This window comes from Chiloscyllium plagiosum, unplaced genomic scaffold, assembly GCF_037043375.1.
Source record: "Chiloscyllium plagiosum isolate Xiang-an unplaced genomic scaffold, Cpla_swu_hap1 HiC_scaffold_15, whole genome shotgun sequence".
NCBI classification, from domain to species: Eukaryota; Metazoa; Chordata; class Chondrichthyes; order Orectolobiformes; family Hemiscylliidae; genus Chiloscyllium; species Chiloscyllium plagiosum.
The window spans coordinates 39,423,196-39,440,962 of NW_028270153.1; the positions used below are offsets into that span (position 1 = coordinate 39,423,196).

A 17,767-nucleotide genomic window follows, 5' to 3' on the forward strand; every position below is an offset into this window, starting at 1 on the left:
TTAGACAGAATAATTGTAAAAAATTGGGACTGCTAATGATATATGCGTTGGTGCAATATGTTGGCCATAATGGATCTTCAGTGTCTCAGGGCAGTATGATTTTGCTCAAATTCATAAAATGAGGTTTGTGGAATTAATGTTTGTTGTGCTCAATGGTGTTGCACCTTTACATGGTAAAATGTGCCACAGTGCTACAATGAGTGTAATCAAATATATTCCACTGTCAAGCTACAAAAAAAAAGGCAGATAATTGAAAGCTTAGTCATAAAGAGTATTTCCTTCTTTAAGATGCTACTTTAGACAAAAAAGAGAGGTAGAGGTAGAGGTTTGAATACAGTATTTCAGAACTCAGGACCCCACATTCATGGCAGTACAGTGATCAAAATTGGGACATTGAATATCAGAGATGCTCAAAAGCCAGAACTGGAACTGTACACAGATCTGTACATAGTGCAGAATGGGAGGAGATAACAGAGTTAGGGTGTGTAGATATCAACCTAAATTTTGCTGGGTTAGCAGAAACTTAACTAGAATGATGTAAGGAGAAAACACATGGAACTTAGCAACAATCTAATAATTAGAAAGGTCACTGGCTTCAAAATGTTTTTGTGTTACATGCAAAGTCTCATTCACCCATTATCTGTGTATGAGCAAATTGGCCACAGCACATGGCAAAAGAAGATATTTTTGGATTGTCCTTTCCAAAATGTGGTCATCTAATAAACAACAATAAAATCAGATACAAAGAAGATTCTCTCTCTACAATGCTGCCAGACCTGCTGAGTTGCTCTAATACTTTGTATTGGCATTAGATATTGAAATGCCAATATTGTGACTTCATATTTAAGCATTTTAAAAATACTCTTTCTTCATATTTAGCAATTAGGTTCGAAGGGTCGTTATTTAAGCAAGGCATTTCCTGAAAGTCACATTTTATAGTAACTGCTTATTTCCTGTAGAACCCCTGCGTGGGTTTTCAACTTTCAGGTTGCAGTTTGTTTGGAGATTGTTTGAATTTTTCAGTTGTTGGTCAGCCTTGGAAAGGGGAAAAGCTTCTCAGCCCAGCACTTTTGCTTTTGTAAAATGCCTTTGTGTGGGCCCAGTGTGGTATTTGGAATATTGCTCTAGTCCAACCCATAACTATCTTTCTAAAAACTCGGAATGCCAACACAGCTTATTTAAGAAACATGCTAAGATCTCAGAGACAATTGCTTGTGTTTAGTGGGATTCATCTTTCTGCATCAGAATATTACACTGACAGTTGTCTGAACATTACACATCTTATGTCTTTTATTTTGTCTTCAGGATCTAACATTTAAGCAAGAAGTGTTTTATCTTCTCCCAGAGTAAATTGCCACAGAAAGGATTTTGTTTTCTCTTCATCTAGAATGTGAAAGTGTTTTTTTGTATATTTTGGGTTATTTAGAGGGGTCCACATTTATATTTCCATAGTATGAACTAAGCATTAGCTAATTTCACATTGTCATTTAATAAGTTTTGTTTTAATAAATCAATAATTTTGCATTTATTAAAATTAAATCAACCAGGTAACCCAAGTCTAATAACAAGAAAGCATACGATTGACCACATCTGGAAAAACAGTACAATTTTTGTTGTCTCCCACAGAAGAGTGGGACGAGCCAAAGACAGTGAACCCCTCCCATCTCAATCATAACACTGTAGGGTAGAGATCTTAGTGACCATGTGCAAGGTCAGCAATAAAGAAATGGGATTGTAGCAAATCCATCTCTGAACTATAAGAATTCTCCTAAAGTGCACTGGACAGAACTGAAAACAAGCATCAATTTCACCCTCCACTTTTGAGCCCATCTTCTCAAAATAATATTATGGACCTTCATAAATGCAAACTGCAAAATATGCTTAAATTATCGAGCTGCTTCTCAATAGGCAAATCCTTTTTCCCTGAATTTCCACAGCCACACAGAGGTCAACTCACCCATGGACTAGTCAAGCAAGCAACTCAATTACAGCAATTAAAAGTCACGGTGGGGGGAGGCGAGATCACCTACATTTCTGTATTTTCATGTCCAAACCAAGAAATAATGATAAATAAAATAGACAAAACAGACATGTCAATATTCAAGTATTATGCACAGAGATTGGATGATATATAATAAACTCTATTTAGTTGTCTATTTTTCATATAAAACCATATGCAACATAATCTTCTAGATACTGGCTTCAAGTTATTTCTCTAGTTTGTTTGACTTAATACATAACCCTCAGCATTCATACTGTCAGCTTATTTATAACAATTATCAAGGGAAAACCTCTCCAATGCATGATTCACAAAAGTACAAGATTATAAAAAGATGTATTGTTAAGGATGACTTAAAGCCTGGCCAACTAAACACACCTTAGGAAGGGTCTGAAATAAGCCTAGAATAAGTTTTAGGGCAAGAAAGCCAGGTATCAGAATGAAATAGCTGAAAACATAGGTGCCAAAGACGACTAAATGGAACAGCCATAGCTGAAACAGAGGTCTTAATGGAGGGCGATAGGAAGGTGAAGGATCACCTTTGATGCAATTGAAAAGGCAAAACTCAATAATAGTTAAAAATGTTAAATATTTAATGAGAAGTACATAGCTAATGAATTCTAAACATATAACATGCCTTATTCCTTTGTATAGTGTTTCAAATTGAGGCAAGTAGGTCAAAGAATTCCTCTAGATTCTGGGAGAAATCTAAATATCACAGTGCATCATTACATTTCAAAAATCAATCTCACTTGCATTAAAAGCATTTTTTAAAAAAGTTACTTATGCAAAGAAAGTAAATTAGGTATGCAGTGTCAATTCCCAAACCATTACATCTACGCTCCATCCAATTTACAAAAGGTTTTCTTAAATAGACATATTAATTACAAATGGATCATTTCAGAGCATGTATGCATCCTATAGCAACTCTTAACTCTACATACATGTTGGTTAACAGCACCAGCTTACATTTCAAAACATATTTCATTACATTTAAAGCATACAATGTACATCAGATAAACACTTTTAATGTAAATTCTTCCTATGGGAATAGAAACTGGTTAAAAGGAAAACATGTGCTATAGGTTTTACTTTATAACACTTTTAGACGTAGTTTGATTTTTTTTAAACCATATTTATCTCTTAAAAATACAACACATACACAGAATGAAATAAACATGCTATCCAAGCAATTTTCTCTCCACAACAAAGAAATCTTCAATTGATTACAACAAAACAACTGGACTTCAATACATAAGAGAGAAGATAATTTCTTAAGTCTATCAGATCATATAAATATTGTTATACAAAACTTGTCAGCAATGCCTTTCATAAGCAATGGACGTTGACAATTACTATGCTTTGAAGGCAGAATATTTTAGGCACAATGAAGTTAACAGTTTAAGCAACAACCCAAGTGCAGGAAAGAAATAACTAATTTATTCTTGAGGAATAAACATAAGAGTTGCAAGAACAAATGTAGACATCATTCAACAAATATTACTCAACTTTGATTTCATAGTTTAGTGATTTATATAAAGAGATTACTGAAAGGTGCAGTAACAAAGTAACTACCCGATAAGCATGTTGAATCAATTTGTTTGACTTACTTTTGTTTTTATGAAGTTAGACTAGCTAATTGATTACACATCTGTTGAAAGTTAGGTTTAGCAGACCTATGTACTTATACTAAGTAACAGCAATTATAACTAAATCTATTATGCCTTTTATTATATTAAGTACTGCGAGTGAATATTTCCAATCACATTTATACTCAAATGTTTTTAAACAACATTCAAAAAAGCAATGGAGACATAGATTATTGATAGAATTACTGATTACATAATTGCTTTAAAAATCACAGAACAGATTGAAAAGATGTAATAAAGATAAATGTACATTGCACTTAATATTATGCAACAGAAATAATGAAGAATGGACGAACAAAATTAAAGTGGTGAAATGTAAATTTTAGACAAATGGATAGAATAGCCACCAGCTCTACTTATTCACGTAATTATTTGATTTTAAACAAAAATAGAGGAGACTATAAAGTTTTAAAAATTGCTAATATTGTTACACTTTGTGGCTGAACAACTAAAAAAAAGAATAATGGCCAGCATCTTATATAATAAAGATCCGCATGACATATTATTCCGTAATTACACCTGGGCTGCTATGTGACTATATGTACGCAGACATGCTAAAGCAGTGCAAGCTGCAAATAAATGTTCCTCATTTAAAATAAAGCTGCTTCCATTGGTTTAGACTGACACAGAAATTGGAAAGCTAATTTTCTGTACCGCAGGTAACAACTTTAAAATCCACCCCAGTGAAGAAACAATTGAAAAGCGAATCCTGAGCGTTTTAAAGTTATATTCAGTTATATTATTTGCATTGTCATTTTGAAACTGATTATATTAGATGCACTTCACAACTGGTGTTGAATATCAATCCTTTCCTCTAATCTGAGCTCAACAAATAAGCCAGCTTCATGTCGTGAGAATAGTAAATATTTACATACACATCACATTGCAAAAATACAAATTCAATAATGCCTAGAACTTGTATACAAGAATGGCAAAAATTACATCAATACTTGAAGATTTCAGAATACTACTCCTTTTTGTTCCCAGTTTCAGGTGGCAATCCAGGAGAAAAAGATTTCTTATACCAAAACCTGTATGTTCCATACCAGGCAGAAATTCCAAAAGCAGTTCCAATTATTTTATGAGGCATATCATGAAAGTACACTGCAGTACAAAAAAACATCCAAATCCACAACAAAAGCAAGGCATTTAAAGCAATAAACAGTGATTTAATTATTGTTGCTATGGCCTTTCCTGGCTTTTGCTCCACTTTGTGAAGTTCATTCATGACAGCTATTTCTTCTGTCATAATTAGTACACAGTACGACAATAAGAAGGAGTGTCCAGAGATGTCAAAGCCAAGCCAAATGTGGCCATTTTTCTTGCAGGTGTATAGGTTGTCAAGTTCATGAAGAACAGTCATATTTTGGGATTCGTAGCACTCACCTGTGAAATTTTCAATAATGTGAAAAGTCCTTGTGCTAAGAAACCAAACACCAGTTCCTACCAGACATGAAGTTACACGACGTACTGCAAACAGAACATCCCTTTGAAGAAAGTAATTTGAAGTGAAAATAAAGGGAAATAGCAGGCCCACGGTCCAACCCCATGAAAATTTGACGAAGTACCTGCCAAAACAAAAAAAAAATGAATAACTTGAATTCCAAGATAGTTCTTGAATAATCACAATTTTCAATGTAGGGCTTTTGTCAGTGGTAACTATTGAAGTTTTCCATTAATGAACCAAAGATTTTCTTATAAACCAGATTATCCCAATTACTTACAGAATAACTGAAATTTTCCCGGTAGATTTTTTAAAAACTTACTCATTTTAATAGTTATCTCTAAAACATTAAACATGAATGAATCAAAGAGGAAGTTTAAAAAACTTCAATAAATAAATGGAATGTGAAATACTCCATCACAAACCTAGTGAAGCAAAAGTTATTGAAGCAACACTTTTAATAAAAGAATTGTAGAGTTGTCCATGCCGACCAGATATCCCAAACTGATCTAGTCCCATTTGCCAGCATTTGGCAGATATCCCTCTAAACTCTTCCCATTCATATACTCATCTAGATGCCTTTTAAATGTTGTAATTCTACTAGCCTTCACCACTTCCTCTGGTAGTTTATACATGCACCACACTCTGCATGAAAAAGTTGCATCTTAGGTTCCTTTTATATCTTTCCCCTCTCAGCTTAAACTATGCCCTCTAGTTTTGGATTTCCCTACCCTGGAGAAAAGACCTTGGCTATCTATCATGCCCCTCATGATTTTATAAGCCTCTATAAGGTCACCCCTCAGTCTCCAACGTTCCAGGGGAAAAGCCCTAGACTATTCAGCCTTTCCCTACAACTCAAACCCTACAGCCCCAGCAACATCCTTGTAAATCTTTTCTGCACCCTCAAGTTTCACAACATCCTTCCAAAGCAGAGAGAACAGAATTGAACGCAGTATTCCAAAAGTGGCCTCACCAATGTCCTGTACAGCTGCAACATGATATCCCAACTCCTATACTCAATGCACTGACCAATGAAAGCAAGCTTACCAAACAGCTTTTTCACCACCCTATCTTCGTGCGGCTCCACTTTCAAGGAACTATGCACCTGCACCCCTAGGTCCTTTTGTTCAGTGTAACATTGCAGTTAATGTGCCATCAGTCTGTCCTGAGGTGTTCTCCATGACACATATAGCACTTACTTAGTGATTGTTTCCTCAATCATTGGCTAGTCTAGCAAAAATAGAAGCTCTTTTTATTTTGTTAAAATATTTCATAATTTAAAAAAAAAATCTTATTTTAGCAAATTTAAAATATTCACGCAAGTACCTAATCAGGACTTCAGATTTGTACATTAGATAATTTTTAACTTCATAGAATATAATTGCAAATGGAAATTTACATAAAACTATGACCTGCTTCTAGTGTAACATTTATATAACAATGCATCACAACATGTAAATTGAATTAAACCTGGGTGAGGGAAAGCAGCGGTGAACTCAGGGAGAAACAAACAAGAAAATCAGTGCCTCTGATTAAATGTCACCAATCAGTATTTGCAAGTTTGGTTTGATACCTTCAATAGGCTAAGGCTGTTTTCCCTGGAGCATTGGAGACGGAGGGGTGACCTTTATAGAGGTTAATAAAATCATGAGGGGCACGGATAGGATAAATAGACAAAGTCTTTTCCCTGGGGGGGGGGGGGGGGGGGGGGGGGGGGGGGGGGGGGGGTCCAGAACTAGAGAGCATAGGTTTAGGGTGAGAGGGGAAAGATATGAGAGATCTAAGGGGCAACTTTTTCACGTAGAGGGTGGTACGTGTATGGAATGGGCTGCCAGAGGAAGTGGTGGAGGCTAGTACAATTGCAAAATTTAAAAGGCATCTGGATGGGCATATGAATAGGAAGGGAGGGATATAGGCCAGGTGCTGGCAGGTGGGACTAGAGATTGTTGGGATATCTGGTCGGCATGGACTAGTTGGACCGAAGGGTCTGTTTCCGTGCTGTACATCTCTATGACTATGACTTCTCATTAACTGTATAAGTCCTGCCCTGATTTGCCTTACCAAAATGCAACACCTCACATTTATCTAAATTAAACTCTATCTGCCACTTCTTGACCCATCTGATCTTGATCACTGTACTGAGATAATCTTCTTCACTGTCCACTACACCAACATTTTTTTAAATAGTTATTTGGTAGAATCATAATTATAGAGAGAATGTGGGGCAGTGGAAATACACTTGCATTGATCAAAGAAAAATACTAGCCCAGAATTAAGGGTTGAATAACTTTTGTACTGATTTTATAGAGTCTAGTCTATAAAATCAATTATGGAGATGTTATTGTTTTACTGACTGAATAGACTGAAAAGCATTGATCATTATTCATCAATTAATGTTCAGGTTCCAGACTAACCTAGTTTGCTTCGATGCCATAGCTTGTCAATAACATTCTGCACAACTAAATTACATTAGGGGTTCAATAAGAAGTCACAGGAATCTGCTGTCCACCTCTGTCCTAAAGCACAATATTCTGTCACTTAGTTTGACAACAATGCACAACATAAAAATGGACACCGCCAAAGATTAGATTAGATTCCCTACAGTGTGGAAACAGGCCCTTCGGCCCAACAAGTCCACACCAACCCTCCGAAGAGTAACCCACCCAGTCCCATTTCCCTCTGACTAATGCACCTAACACTGTGGGCAATTTAGCATGGCCAATTCACCTGACCTGCACATCTTTGAACTGTGGGAGGAAACCGGAGCATCCGGAGGAAACCCATGCAGACACGGAGAGAATGTGCAAATTCCACACAGACAGTCACCCAAGGCCAGAACTGAACCTGGCATCCTGGTGCTGTAAGGCAGCAGTGCTAAACACTGAGCCGCCATGTCGTGGTTAAAAAGCTAAAAGCAAATGTCATGCAATCTTGCAGAAAGAGGACAAATTATTTTTTTAAAAATTGGTTTTAGTAAGTATCTTAAATGATGAGAAGGTGGTCACAGGTACAGTGGTCTACAAAGAAAACTCCAGTTTACATACATAAAGGAATAGCCACTAATGGTCGAGTAAAACGCATAAAGCAGTAATAGCTTGGGATGTTCCTTGGTGGGGGAGGTTAGAGCTGCAGTTCAGCAGAAGATTTGAGATAGGGGAAGGTAAGGTCTGGAGAAATCTAAACAGAGAAGAGAACTTTGAATTTTAAATGTTGGTAGACAGATGCCAATGCAGGTTAACAAAGACGAGTGATGAGGAGAGTCAATTGAATAGTACTTGGTTTTTGCAAATAACAAATGCAGAATTTTGGATGAACTGATTTTCAGGAGGATGGGAACCGAACGCTGTGATAGCACTCAGTCAATGTAGTCTGGAGAAGCTAACAACACGATTAAGGTATCAGCAGCAGATAGAAACGTAGGAGGACTAAAATTGGGCCAAATGACCTAGTTTGAACGAAGTAATCTTTACAATGTCACGGATATGAGATTAGGAAATTCAGCTGTGACTCACACACCACCCTAAGGTTGTGAACAGTCTCATTCAGCCTGACAAGTGGTTGGGAACATGGATAGAATCAGTGACATTAGGAATGGAGTTTGACGGATTGAAGAGTTGGCTCCCGTCTTGATACTTAATAAATAATTGTTTCCCTAAAATCCAGGTGGTCATTTAAACAATATGAATCAAAGTAGTGCAGGCTTCAAGATATTTGGAGAGAGACAGAGCCGGATATTTTCAGTTTAATGTGTGAAAAATGACCCCAGTCTGCTGAAGATATTATGGAAGAGAATTGTAAATGAGGAACTGGACAGCCAAGGACAGATCCTTAGAATAGCGCAGGAAGGGAAAAAGAACCAATTTTTGGAGATGTCCTGTTCCCAAAGAGATGAGCATGACCCAAACGAAAAAAAAGAGGTGTCACTGAGCTAAACACCAGAGGTGCCTCAGAAGAGGATTTTGATTATTGTAGCTTTTCATATTGAAGACTCATAAGTCAGTGATAAACAGGGAGAATACATTATGTTCACACTCTGAATGTCATTTCATAAAATGAGGTCTAGGATTGTGATACAGACAAATGCTAGAATTGAGAAATTCAGAGAGTTGGAAATAGACTTGTTGAGCAATAAGGTAAAGGGCTTTGGAGCGGTTTGCAAGAACTGAAGGGTAAACAGTAACTATTTTTTGAGAAAGTATGAAGATTTTTAAAGGGAGGGAGCTAAAGTTCTCGAGGAAATGCACACCATTTACAATAGCATGGAGGTCAGAGAAGGAAGCTAGATCATCATAACTTTTCTCCATTCATTCAGAGAATCCTCATCACCTACGATTTTGTCAAAGTTCTTGGCACCTGTTCTACCATCACTTTCTTTGGCTCAGTATCAATTTACGTCTGATTACACTCAAGAACTTTACTGTGTTAAAGTTGCTATACAAATAAAAGTTGTTAGTTGTATCATATACGATACAACTAAGTCCAGGAGGAAAATAAGACATCATGCACTGAAACCTGTTCTTTCTGTGATATTTGCACTATGGATGAATCAAACAGCATCAAACAAGGCATCAGAAACAACTACTAACCATATTCATAGTGCTTGTGGACACAAGCCCAGATCACACATTGATTCCTGAAGAAGGGCTAATGCCCGAAATGTCGATTCTCCTGTTCCCTAGATGCTGCCTGACCTGCTGCGCTTTTCCAGCAACACATTTCCATCTCATGCCTGAAACGTCAATTCTCCTGCTCCTTGGATGCTACCTGACCTGCTGCACTTTTCCAGCAACACATTTTCAGCACTAACCATATTCAGTCAACCATGCAAAACTTCTTTACTAACATCAGGGAATTTGCATCAGAATTGGAGAGCTATCGTCCAGCCTGACAATCAGACTCACGAAATCATACTGTGAAGACAATGTTCCAGACTCCTCCATCAAAATCCTTGGATATGTCCTGTTTCACTGGCAGGATAAACCTACTGTAGGTAGTAGCACTGTGATGTATAATTGCTGGGGAAAAGCTGTCCCAAGAACTTCAACATGGACTCCAACCCTCTGATGTTTCATGGCATGAAAAACATCAGCAAGGAGAGTCTGTACTGAATAATTATTGGAAGAGGCATTCAGGGTAACAAGGGCACAGAATGTACTTTAGGTGGGGGCCTGCAATGTCCATCAGCAAGAGAAATGCAGTTGCATGATGACAGACGGGCCTGCTAGAAGCCTTGAACACATATCTGCCAGACAGGAACCACAGCAACTGTTGAGAGAACCAATGGGAGGGAGAAATGTACTAGGCCCATCCTCACCAATGTGCCTGTCACGCAACAATACTGGGCGGAATGAGTACCACATAGTCCCCATGGACATAAGCTCAGACCAGACATTGAGAGCAGTGCTCGTCATACTGTGCGGCACTTTCACTGTACTAAGTGGGTCAAATTCAGAACGGACCTAATCAATTGCAATCCTTCAGGCACTGGCAGCCATTAGCAGTAGCTGAATATAATTCAGCAGTCTGCAATCTCACTCTTCCACTATCGTCACACCATGGGCTCAATAATGGTTCAATGAGACATGTAGGAGGTCATGTGAGGAACAGAACTAGGCATTGCTAAAAATGAGGCATCAATTCTGGTAAAGTTACACATAGGATTATACCTATGCTAAACAACAGAAGCAAGATGTGATGAACGTGTGATCCCACAACCAACTCCTCAGATCAAAATTCTTCAGCCCTGCTACATTCAGTCATGAATATTAAAGGACAATTAAACAAATAACTAGAGATTGTTTCTGAAACTATCTCATTCTCCTGATAATGTGGAAGGGCTGCCCATCAGTGCAAAAAATTCATCTTCAGCTAGAAGTACTAAGCAAATGACCCACTTTAGCCTCTTCCCAAGATTCCCAGAATCACAGTAGCCTATAAACAGCCAAAGTAATTCATTTCACATGGTATTAGGGTCAATTAACTCAGTTGGCTGGACAGCTGGTTACAGCGCAGTAATGTCAACAGTACAGGTACAGTTTCCATACCACGAGGGTACCATGAATGTCTCGTTTTCTCAACCTCGCCCCTCACCGGAGGCATGGTAATCCTCAGGTTAAACCTGCCACCGTCATCTGCATCTGAGATAGCAGCTCTATGGCAACTTTATCTTACTATTGGAAAATTGCCAAATAATTTGGATACTGCAGAGGCTAAGCTCTGACAAAAGCCCAGTTGTCATTCTGAAGACTTCTGCTCCAGAACTAACCACATCCATCACCAAGCTGTTTCAATACAGCTTCAACACTGGGATCTAAGCATCAATATGAAAAATTGCCCAGACAAGTTCTGATCACAAAAAGCACCCCTGCCAATTTCAGCTCCATCAGCTTGCTCTTAAAGTGATAGCAACTATCATTGACAGTGCCATCAAGCAGGTTAACACAGAAATAAACCTGCTCACTAATACTGCTTGGATTCCATCAGAGCCACATGGTTCCAGATCTCGTAAAAGCCTCGGTCTAAATATGGAGAAAAGAAATGAATAACAGAGGTGAAATGGAGAAAACACTGTTGACATCAAGGCCGCATTTAACCAAGCGTTACTTTAAGAAGCCCTGCTAAAATTGAAGTTAATTGGAATCAGGGCAAAACTCACCACTGCTTGGGGTTCTAACGAGCACAAAGGTGGCGCAGACCAAAGACTGCAACTCCTGGCAATTATTATAGAGTTCCTCAGGATAATGTCCTAGGCCTAGACATCTTATGCTGCTTCATCAATGCCTTTCCCACCATGATAAGGTTAAAAGTAAACATGTTCACTGATACTTGCACAATGTTCAGTTTGTTGCCATTACTCATTCCATGATTCATGTGTTTTTGTATATATGTTTTAGCTCTAGAAAGTATAATTTATGTAGATAAATGGGATAATTGCAACTAAAGCAAGCTAACAGCCATATTTCCTTGAGGGGTCAACAGCTGGTTTAGATGATAACTAAAATGTTGGAATTTAGAGACTGCCAGAAAACAAAAAAAGTGACCTGTGTTTGTTTAATATAGTCACTAAATTAGTTTAAGTGCATTCAGTAAACATTGAAAGACTGCAAAACCCATTTACTGAAATCAGATCAAAAAGGAAATTATAAAAGAGAGATATTAATTTAAAGGCTTGAGGACAGCACAATAGGCTTCATCATCAAGGAGACGGTTTCGAATTATCTGGGTGTTTGCTGAGAGTCGAGAGTGTGGTGCTGGAAAAGCACAGCAGGTCAGGCAGCATCCAAGGAGCAGGAAAATCGACAGGTGGGACTAGATTGGGTTGGGATATCTGTTCGGCATGGACGAGTTGGACCGAAGGGTCTGTTTCCATGCTGTACATGTCTATAACTCTATAAGCCCCTCATTATGTTCGCTGAGAGTTTCAATTTGCAATTTAGATCTCATGTGGTTTGCAGCTCAGAGAAATTGAATCTCCAATTGGAATACAAATGAGTTTTAGTCCCTGTTTGAATTTTGAGAGGAACCAGAGGTGGAAGATTGCCTAGGTTGAAGTGAGTAGGAGGATCTACAGTGGCCCCCATAGTGTCTTATTACAAAATAAACTAATCTGCTGAAGTAGCCTGGAACAACTGAACAGACACTAGAACAAGGAAGTGAGGCATCTAGTCACAAGATTGTAATAAAAGTTTTACCTGAGAATGTCTGGTGCTACTAAATTATATATCATAGATGGACCATATGGTCTAGTCCTGTTCCTATTTCTTGTACTTTTGTTCTTGAGGAGGATTTTCCAAAAGGACTGTGGTATAGTTATGGATCATCCCTAGAGAAATAAATAGCTTTAAGATCAATATAACTTACAAAAAAAAAGAGTTATTGGGAGAAATCTGAATGCATAACACAGATAATTCTAAATTATATCATTCAGCTAATAGTGCGGTTTTGTTTAATTCTATAAAATCTTTTTTTGTTTTAAGATGCAAAATCTATTCATTCTAACTAGGTATTCAGATTTGTTTTTTTTTTTAAAAATATTAACGATCCTGAACTGGATTATAGCAAGTTCCAGTGGCAACTCCTCAGATATTGAAGCAACCTATGCATATACGCAGCAAAACTTGGACACCAACCAGACTTAGGCTGTGGCAAATAATATATGGACCATACAAGTACTCTGCCATGACTTTCACCAACAAGAGAGCCTAACCATTCTCCTGATTATCACCCCGAACCCCTAACATCAACATCCCATTGATCCATCACTGACTAGAAATTATCTGGACCAGCTGTATAAACACTGGAACTACAAGGTAAGTCAGAGTCTGGGAACTCTGTGGTGAGTAATTCATCTCCTGACTCTGCAAAAGTCTGAACACGATCTACAAGATACAAGATACATGTCAAAAAACATGATGGAATACTCTACTTGCCCGCATCAATGCGGCGCCAACGCCATCCAGGACAAAGCAGCCAATCTGATCGGTACCCAATCCACCACCTACTACCAGTGAAAGTAAAATGCATGACATACCAGAGGTACTGCAGCAAATTGCTCACACCCCTCCAATATTTCTAAGGTTTGGGTAGCGCCACATCAGATTGGAAGCTGCCAAATTTTATATCACTTTTCAGGAAAGACAGGTGGGAGAAAACAAAGAACTACTGCTCAGATAAGCCAAACACCAATTGTTGCAAAACTACTTCCAAACAGTGACCTCTTACCACTAGAAAGTAATCATCACTTTCTGTAGGTTCCCCTCCCAAGGGACACGTCACACTGACTTGGGAGTATATCCTCCAATATTACGAGGTCGAAAGCAACAAGGTCCCTTCGTAACAACCCCATGTATAGTTATACCATATGGACTGCAGCAGTTCAAGAATGCAACTCACTGCTACAAGACAATTAGGGACAAATGTTGGTCTTGTACCACTTGTACCACTTTCCTCCACACTAGTTCTGAGTCATGCACGAGCTTTCCACATCAAAACGTAGCAGGAATAAATGGAAAATATTTCCTTCTCTAACTCACCTCTTCCTCAGGAAGATATAAAACAAATAACTTCAAAAGGTTCCTTGTTTGAATGCACAATCATCTGCTATATGATCTTTCAAGAAAGTTGTAGATAGATATTAGGTCAAAAAAGATCAAAGGACATGATGAAAAAGCAGGAACAAGGTATCCAGTTGGATTATCAGCCACGGTCATATTTATTGGCCCAGCAGGTTTGAAGGTCGGAATGGCTTTTTCTGTTCCTATGTTTAGTGGAAAAACCAGAGACAAATTAACTAGATCTAATCGCTAATGTAGAGACATTTTTATAAGGTAAGAAGGATGGGAAATAAATATTATAGATAATATTTCAGAGTGTCTTTTAAAAACTAACACAGGACTACAAACATGTTGATCAGGGAAAATGTAGAATGTGGGTGAACTAGCCAGAAATATGAAAAAGTTGCAAAAACCTTTCACGAGTAAATTAACAGGAAGACAGTCACGAAAGTAAGCATTTGTCTCTTAGAACCAGAGATAGGAGAAATTATGAAATAAAAACAAGTATTGCTGGCAAAACTCAGCAGGTCTGGCAGCAACTGTATGGAGAAAGTCTGGTGACTCTTCACCAGAATGGAGTTTCGCCAGCAATTTGCTTTTTGTATCAGATCTTCAGCAATTTTTTTTATTATATGAGAAATTATCATAGGTCATAAAGAAATGGCAAAGACATCAGTCAAATATTGTTTGTTTGTCTTTAGAATCAGAATCATACAGCATTAGACAGGACCTTCGATCCATTGAGTCTGTACCAACACAAATACACTGCTACCTGCTTTCCTGCACTAGAACTATTTTAAAAATGTTTCATTCAGAAGACAATTTCATTCCAAAAACAGACTGTAATATAAGATATGAGATAAATGCAAAAATTGTGATGGGCTCAGAATGATGTTCCAAAGTTTGTTAGATTTTGAGATTAGATTACTTACAGTGCGGAAACAGGCCCTTCGGCCCAACAAGTCCACACCGACCCACCAAAGCGCAACCCACCCAACACTACCCCTTTACCTAACACTACGGGCAATTTAGCATGGCCAATTCACCTGACCTGCACATCTTTGGACTGTGGGAGGAAACTGGAGCACCTGGAGGAAACCCACGCAGACACAGGGAGAATGTGCAAACTCCACACAGTCAGTCGCCTGAGGCGGGAATTGAACCCGGGTCTCTGGCGTTATGGGGCAGCAGTGCTAACCACTGTGCCACCCCCACTTGGGTAGGGTCACATCAGATTGGAAGCTGGCAAATGTTATATCACTTTTCAAGAATGACAGGAGGGAGAATTCAAAGAACCATTGGCAAGTTAGCCTAATACCAATAGTTGCAAAAATATTGGGATCTATTAAGGCTTAAAAATTCACCAAGAAAATTTAATGATTAGGGAAAGTTAACATAGCTTTCTTAAAGCTAAACTGGAAATCCTGTTTGTCAAATTTAATGGAACTTTTTGAGGATGTAACTAGTAAGATAGGTAACGAGAAAACAACATAGTTTTTATACCTAGATTTCCTAAAAGTACCCTGTATTCCTTAAGGTGCCACACCAAAGACTAACTATCATAGAGACTGATGTCGTTGTGGATAATGTATTAGCATGGATAAAGGATTGATTGACAGGATTATACAAGGGGGCATAAATGGGCAATTTCAATCTCTTTAGCAATCTCCGTAGGCCTTTAACATATATAATCTACATTAAGGAATTGGAAGAGACAAAGAATAATGTATCTAATTTTGTTGATATACAAAGCTAGGGAGGACACAGAAATTAGAAAAATTATGTTTCAGAAAAAAAGTCAGATGGATTATAATACAACAAAATGTGAATTTAATCAATTTGGTCACAAGAGAAAAAACAGATTTTTCTTTAAAAAGTGTGAGACTTGCAAATGTTATGTTCTGAGAGATTTGGATGTGCTTGTACAAGATTATACAATGTATTAAATGCATATGCAGCAATCAATCAGAAAGATAAATGGTATACTTTATTTCAAGGAGAAATGGAATACAAGAAAAAGTAAGTCTTGTTGTAATTGCACAGGGTTTTTAGAGTACTGAGAGAACTGTTGGTCTCCACATTTAAGATATCCTTGTATTTAAGGCAATACAACAAACGTTCACTAAAATAGTCCCAGGAATGAATGGGTGAGCATCCTATGATGCAACTAAACAAAATTTTGCCATATTCTTTGGTGTTTAGAAGAATGATAGATGCTTTTGTTGATACATACAAGATTTCAAAGGGGTTTGAAAGCACAGATGCCAAGAGATCATTGGTCAGGGAATCTAAAACATGGGGCATAATTTTAGGGTAAAGAACTGATTGTTTAAGCCTCAGACAAGGAGAAGTTTCATTATCAAAGGGTTATAAATCTTTAGAATTTTTCACCTTGAGAGTCTGCATCACGAAATACTTTTAAGTTGCTCATAGATTTTTGGCCTGTAGATTTTACAAAGGATATGGGGAGGAGGCAGAGAAGTGCAGCCGAGACCTAGTAAAAGGAAAGTACCGAGGATGCAGGAAATCTAAATCAATTTTGAAACTGCCCTGTCATACCAGATTCTAAACAACTAACTCTTTCCCCACACATGCTGCTAGTCCTGCTGAGTTTCTCCAGCGTTCTCTGCGCAAAAATGAGTCATGATCGAAACGAACGACGGAGCATGCTAAACAGGTCGAAAATGATCTACTCGTTATAGTTATCTTATTCTGAGAAATGCCAGCAACAGTTCAGACCTCGCCCCTGTAATTGTCAGCCAGCTATTCGGCCACTGAAGACATCAGAGCTCAGCCCACTGCTGTTCTCGTCTAACAGCCATTGCCATGACTTTAGCAGCAAGTTAGGAGCAGGAGGCTAAGACAATCACTTTGTGATAACATAAAAACACTAATCAGAGACGATTCCTCCCATTTACAGTGGGATCGCCCACCTCCTTCTCACTACTGTCACTCAGGCTGGGCTCAGCTCGCGGCTACCTGCCCGGGGGAGTAAGAGTAAAACCATAACCGCCGCTGGTGCACTCGCACTGGGTGACAGCCACAGCCCGGGGCCTTCGATACTCACATATTCAGGGCATTCCGCCGGTTAGAGAAGTAGGAGTCGGCCAGGGGTTGGCTCGCTTTCAGCAGCGAGCCCCCCAGGGTGATGAGAGCGAGGAGTGGCGCCCCATACCGGTACAGGCAGGCCCGGTGAAGGGCCGTCAGAGACCGCACGATGCCATCTAACGACATCTTCACCCGGAGAAGGCAGCCTCCGCTCACTGCCCCTGATTGGTAGATTTCTTCCCCGCCCAACGCCCCTGATTGGTGATGACCATCCCTCACCTATTGCCACCTGATTGGTGAGTCCCGTCACACATCACAGCCCCTGATTGGTGATATCCAACCCCGCCCGTTTCCCAGCCTATTGCAGGTACTGGAGACCTCAGGCTCCGCCCATCTAATTGAATAGTCCGGGGATAAGTCCCACCCATTGCACTGGATTGGTTTAAAAGAATCCGACCTGCCCGACTGGATTGGTCAAAAGCAGCCCTGCCTTCTACATTACAATTCGCTGTTGAGACCAGTCCAGATTCACAGTCGTGTGTTTGACTATCAATTAATGTATGAATGAGGTTAT

General features: G+C 38.7%; 1 protein-coding gene across 3 annotated transcripts; it reads right to left on the reverse strand.

Moving 5' to 3' along the window:
• Positions 1 to 2,568: 2,568 nt before the first annotated feature.
• Positions 2,569 to 17,392, reverse strand: fitm2 (fat storage inducing transmembrane protein 2). 3 transcript variants are annotated; one of them, XM_043710298.2, is made up of 4 exons: positions 17,213 to 17,350; positions 14,125 to 14,348; positions 12,784 to 12,914; positions 2,569 to 5,216 (listed from the first exon to the last, which is right to left on the reverse strand). In XM_043710298.2, the coding sequence occupies exons 3-4, from the start codon at positions 12,816 to 12,818 to the stop codon at positions 4,616 to 4,618; spliced, it is 636 nt and encodes a 211-aa protein (XP_043566233.1). In that variant the 5' UTR covers positions 12,819 to 12,914; positions 14,125 to 14,348; positions 17,213 to 17,350; the 3' UTR covers positions 2,569 to 4,615. The 3 variants fall into 3 exon arrangements, with proteins under 3 accessions (XP_043566233.1, XP_043566235.1, XP_043566232.1); XM_043710300.2 differs by lacking the exon at positions 14,125 to 14,348; XM_043710297.2 differs by lacking the exons at positions 12,784 to 12,914; positions 14,125 to 14,348 and having other exon boundaries at positions 17,213 to 17,392.
• Between the last annotated feature and the right edge of the window lie 375 nt (positions 17,393 to 17,767).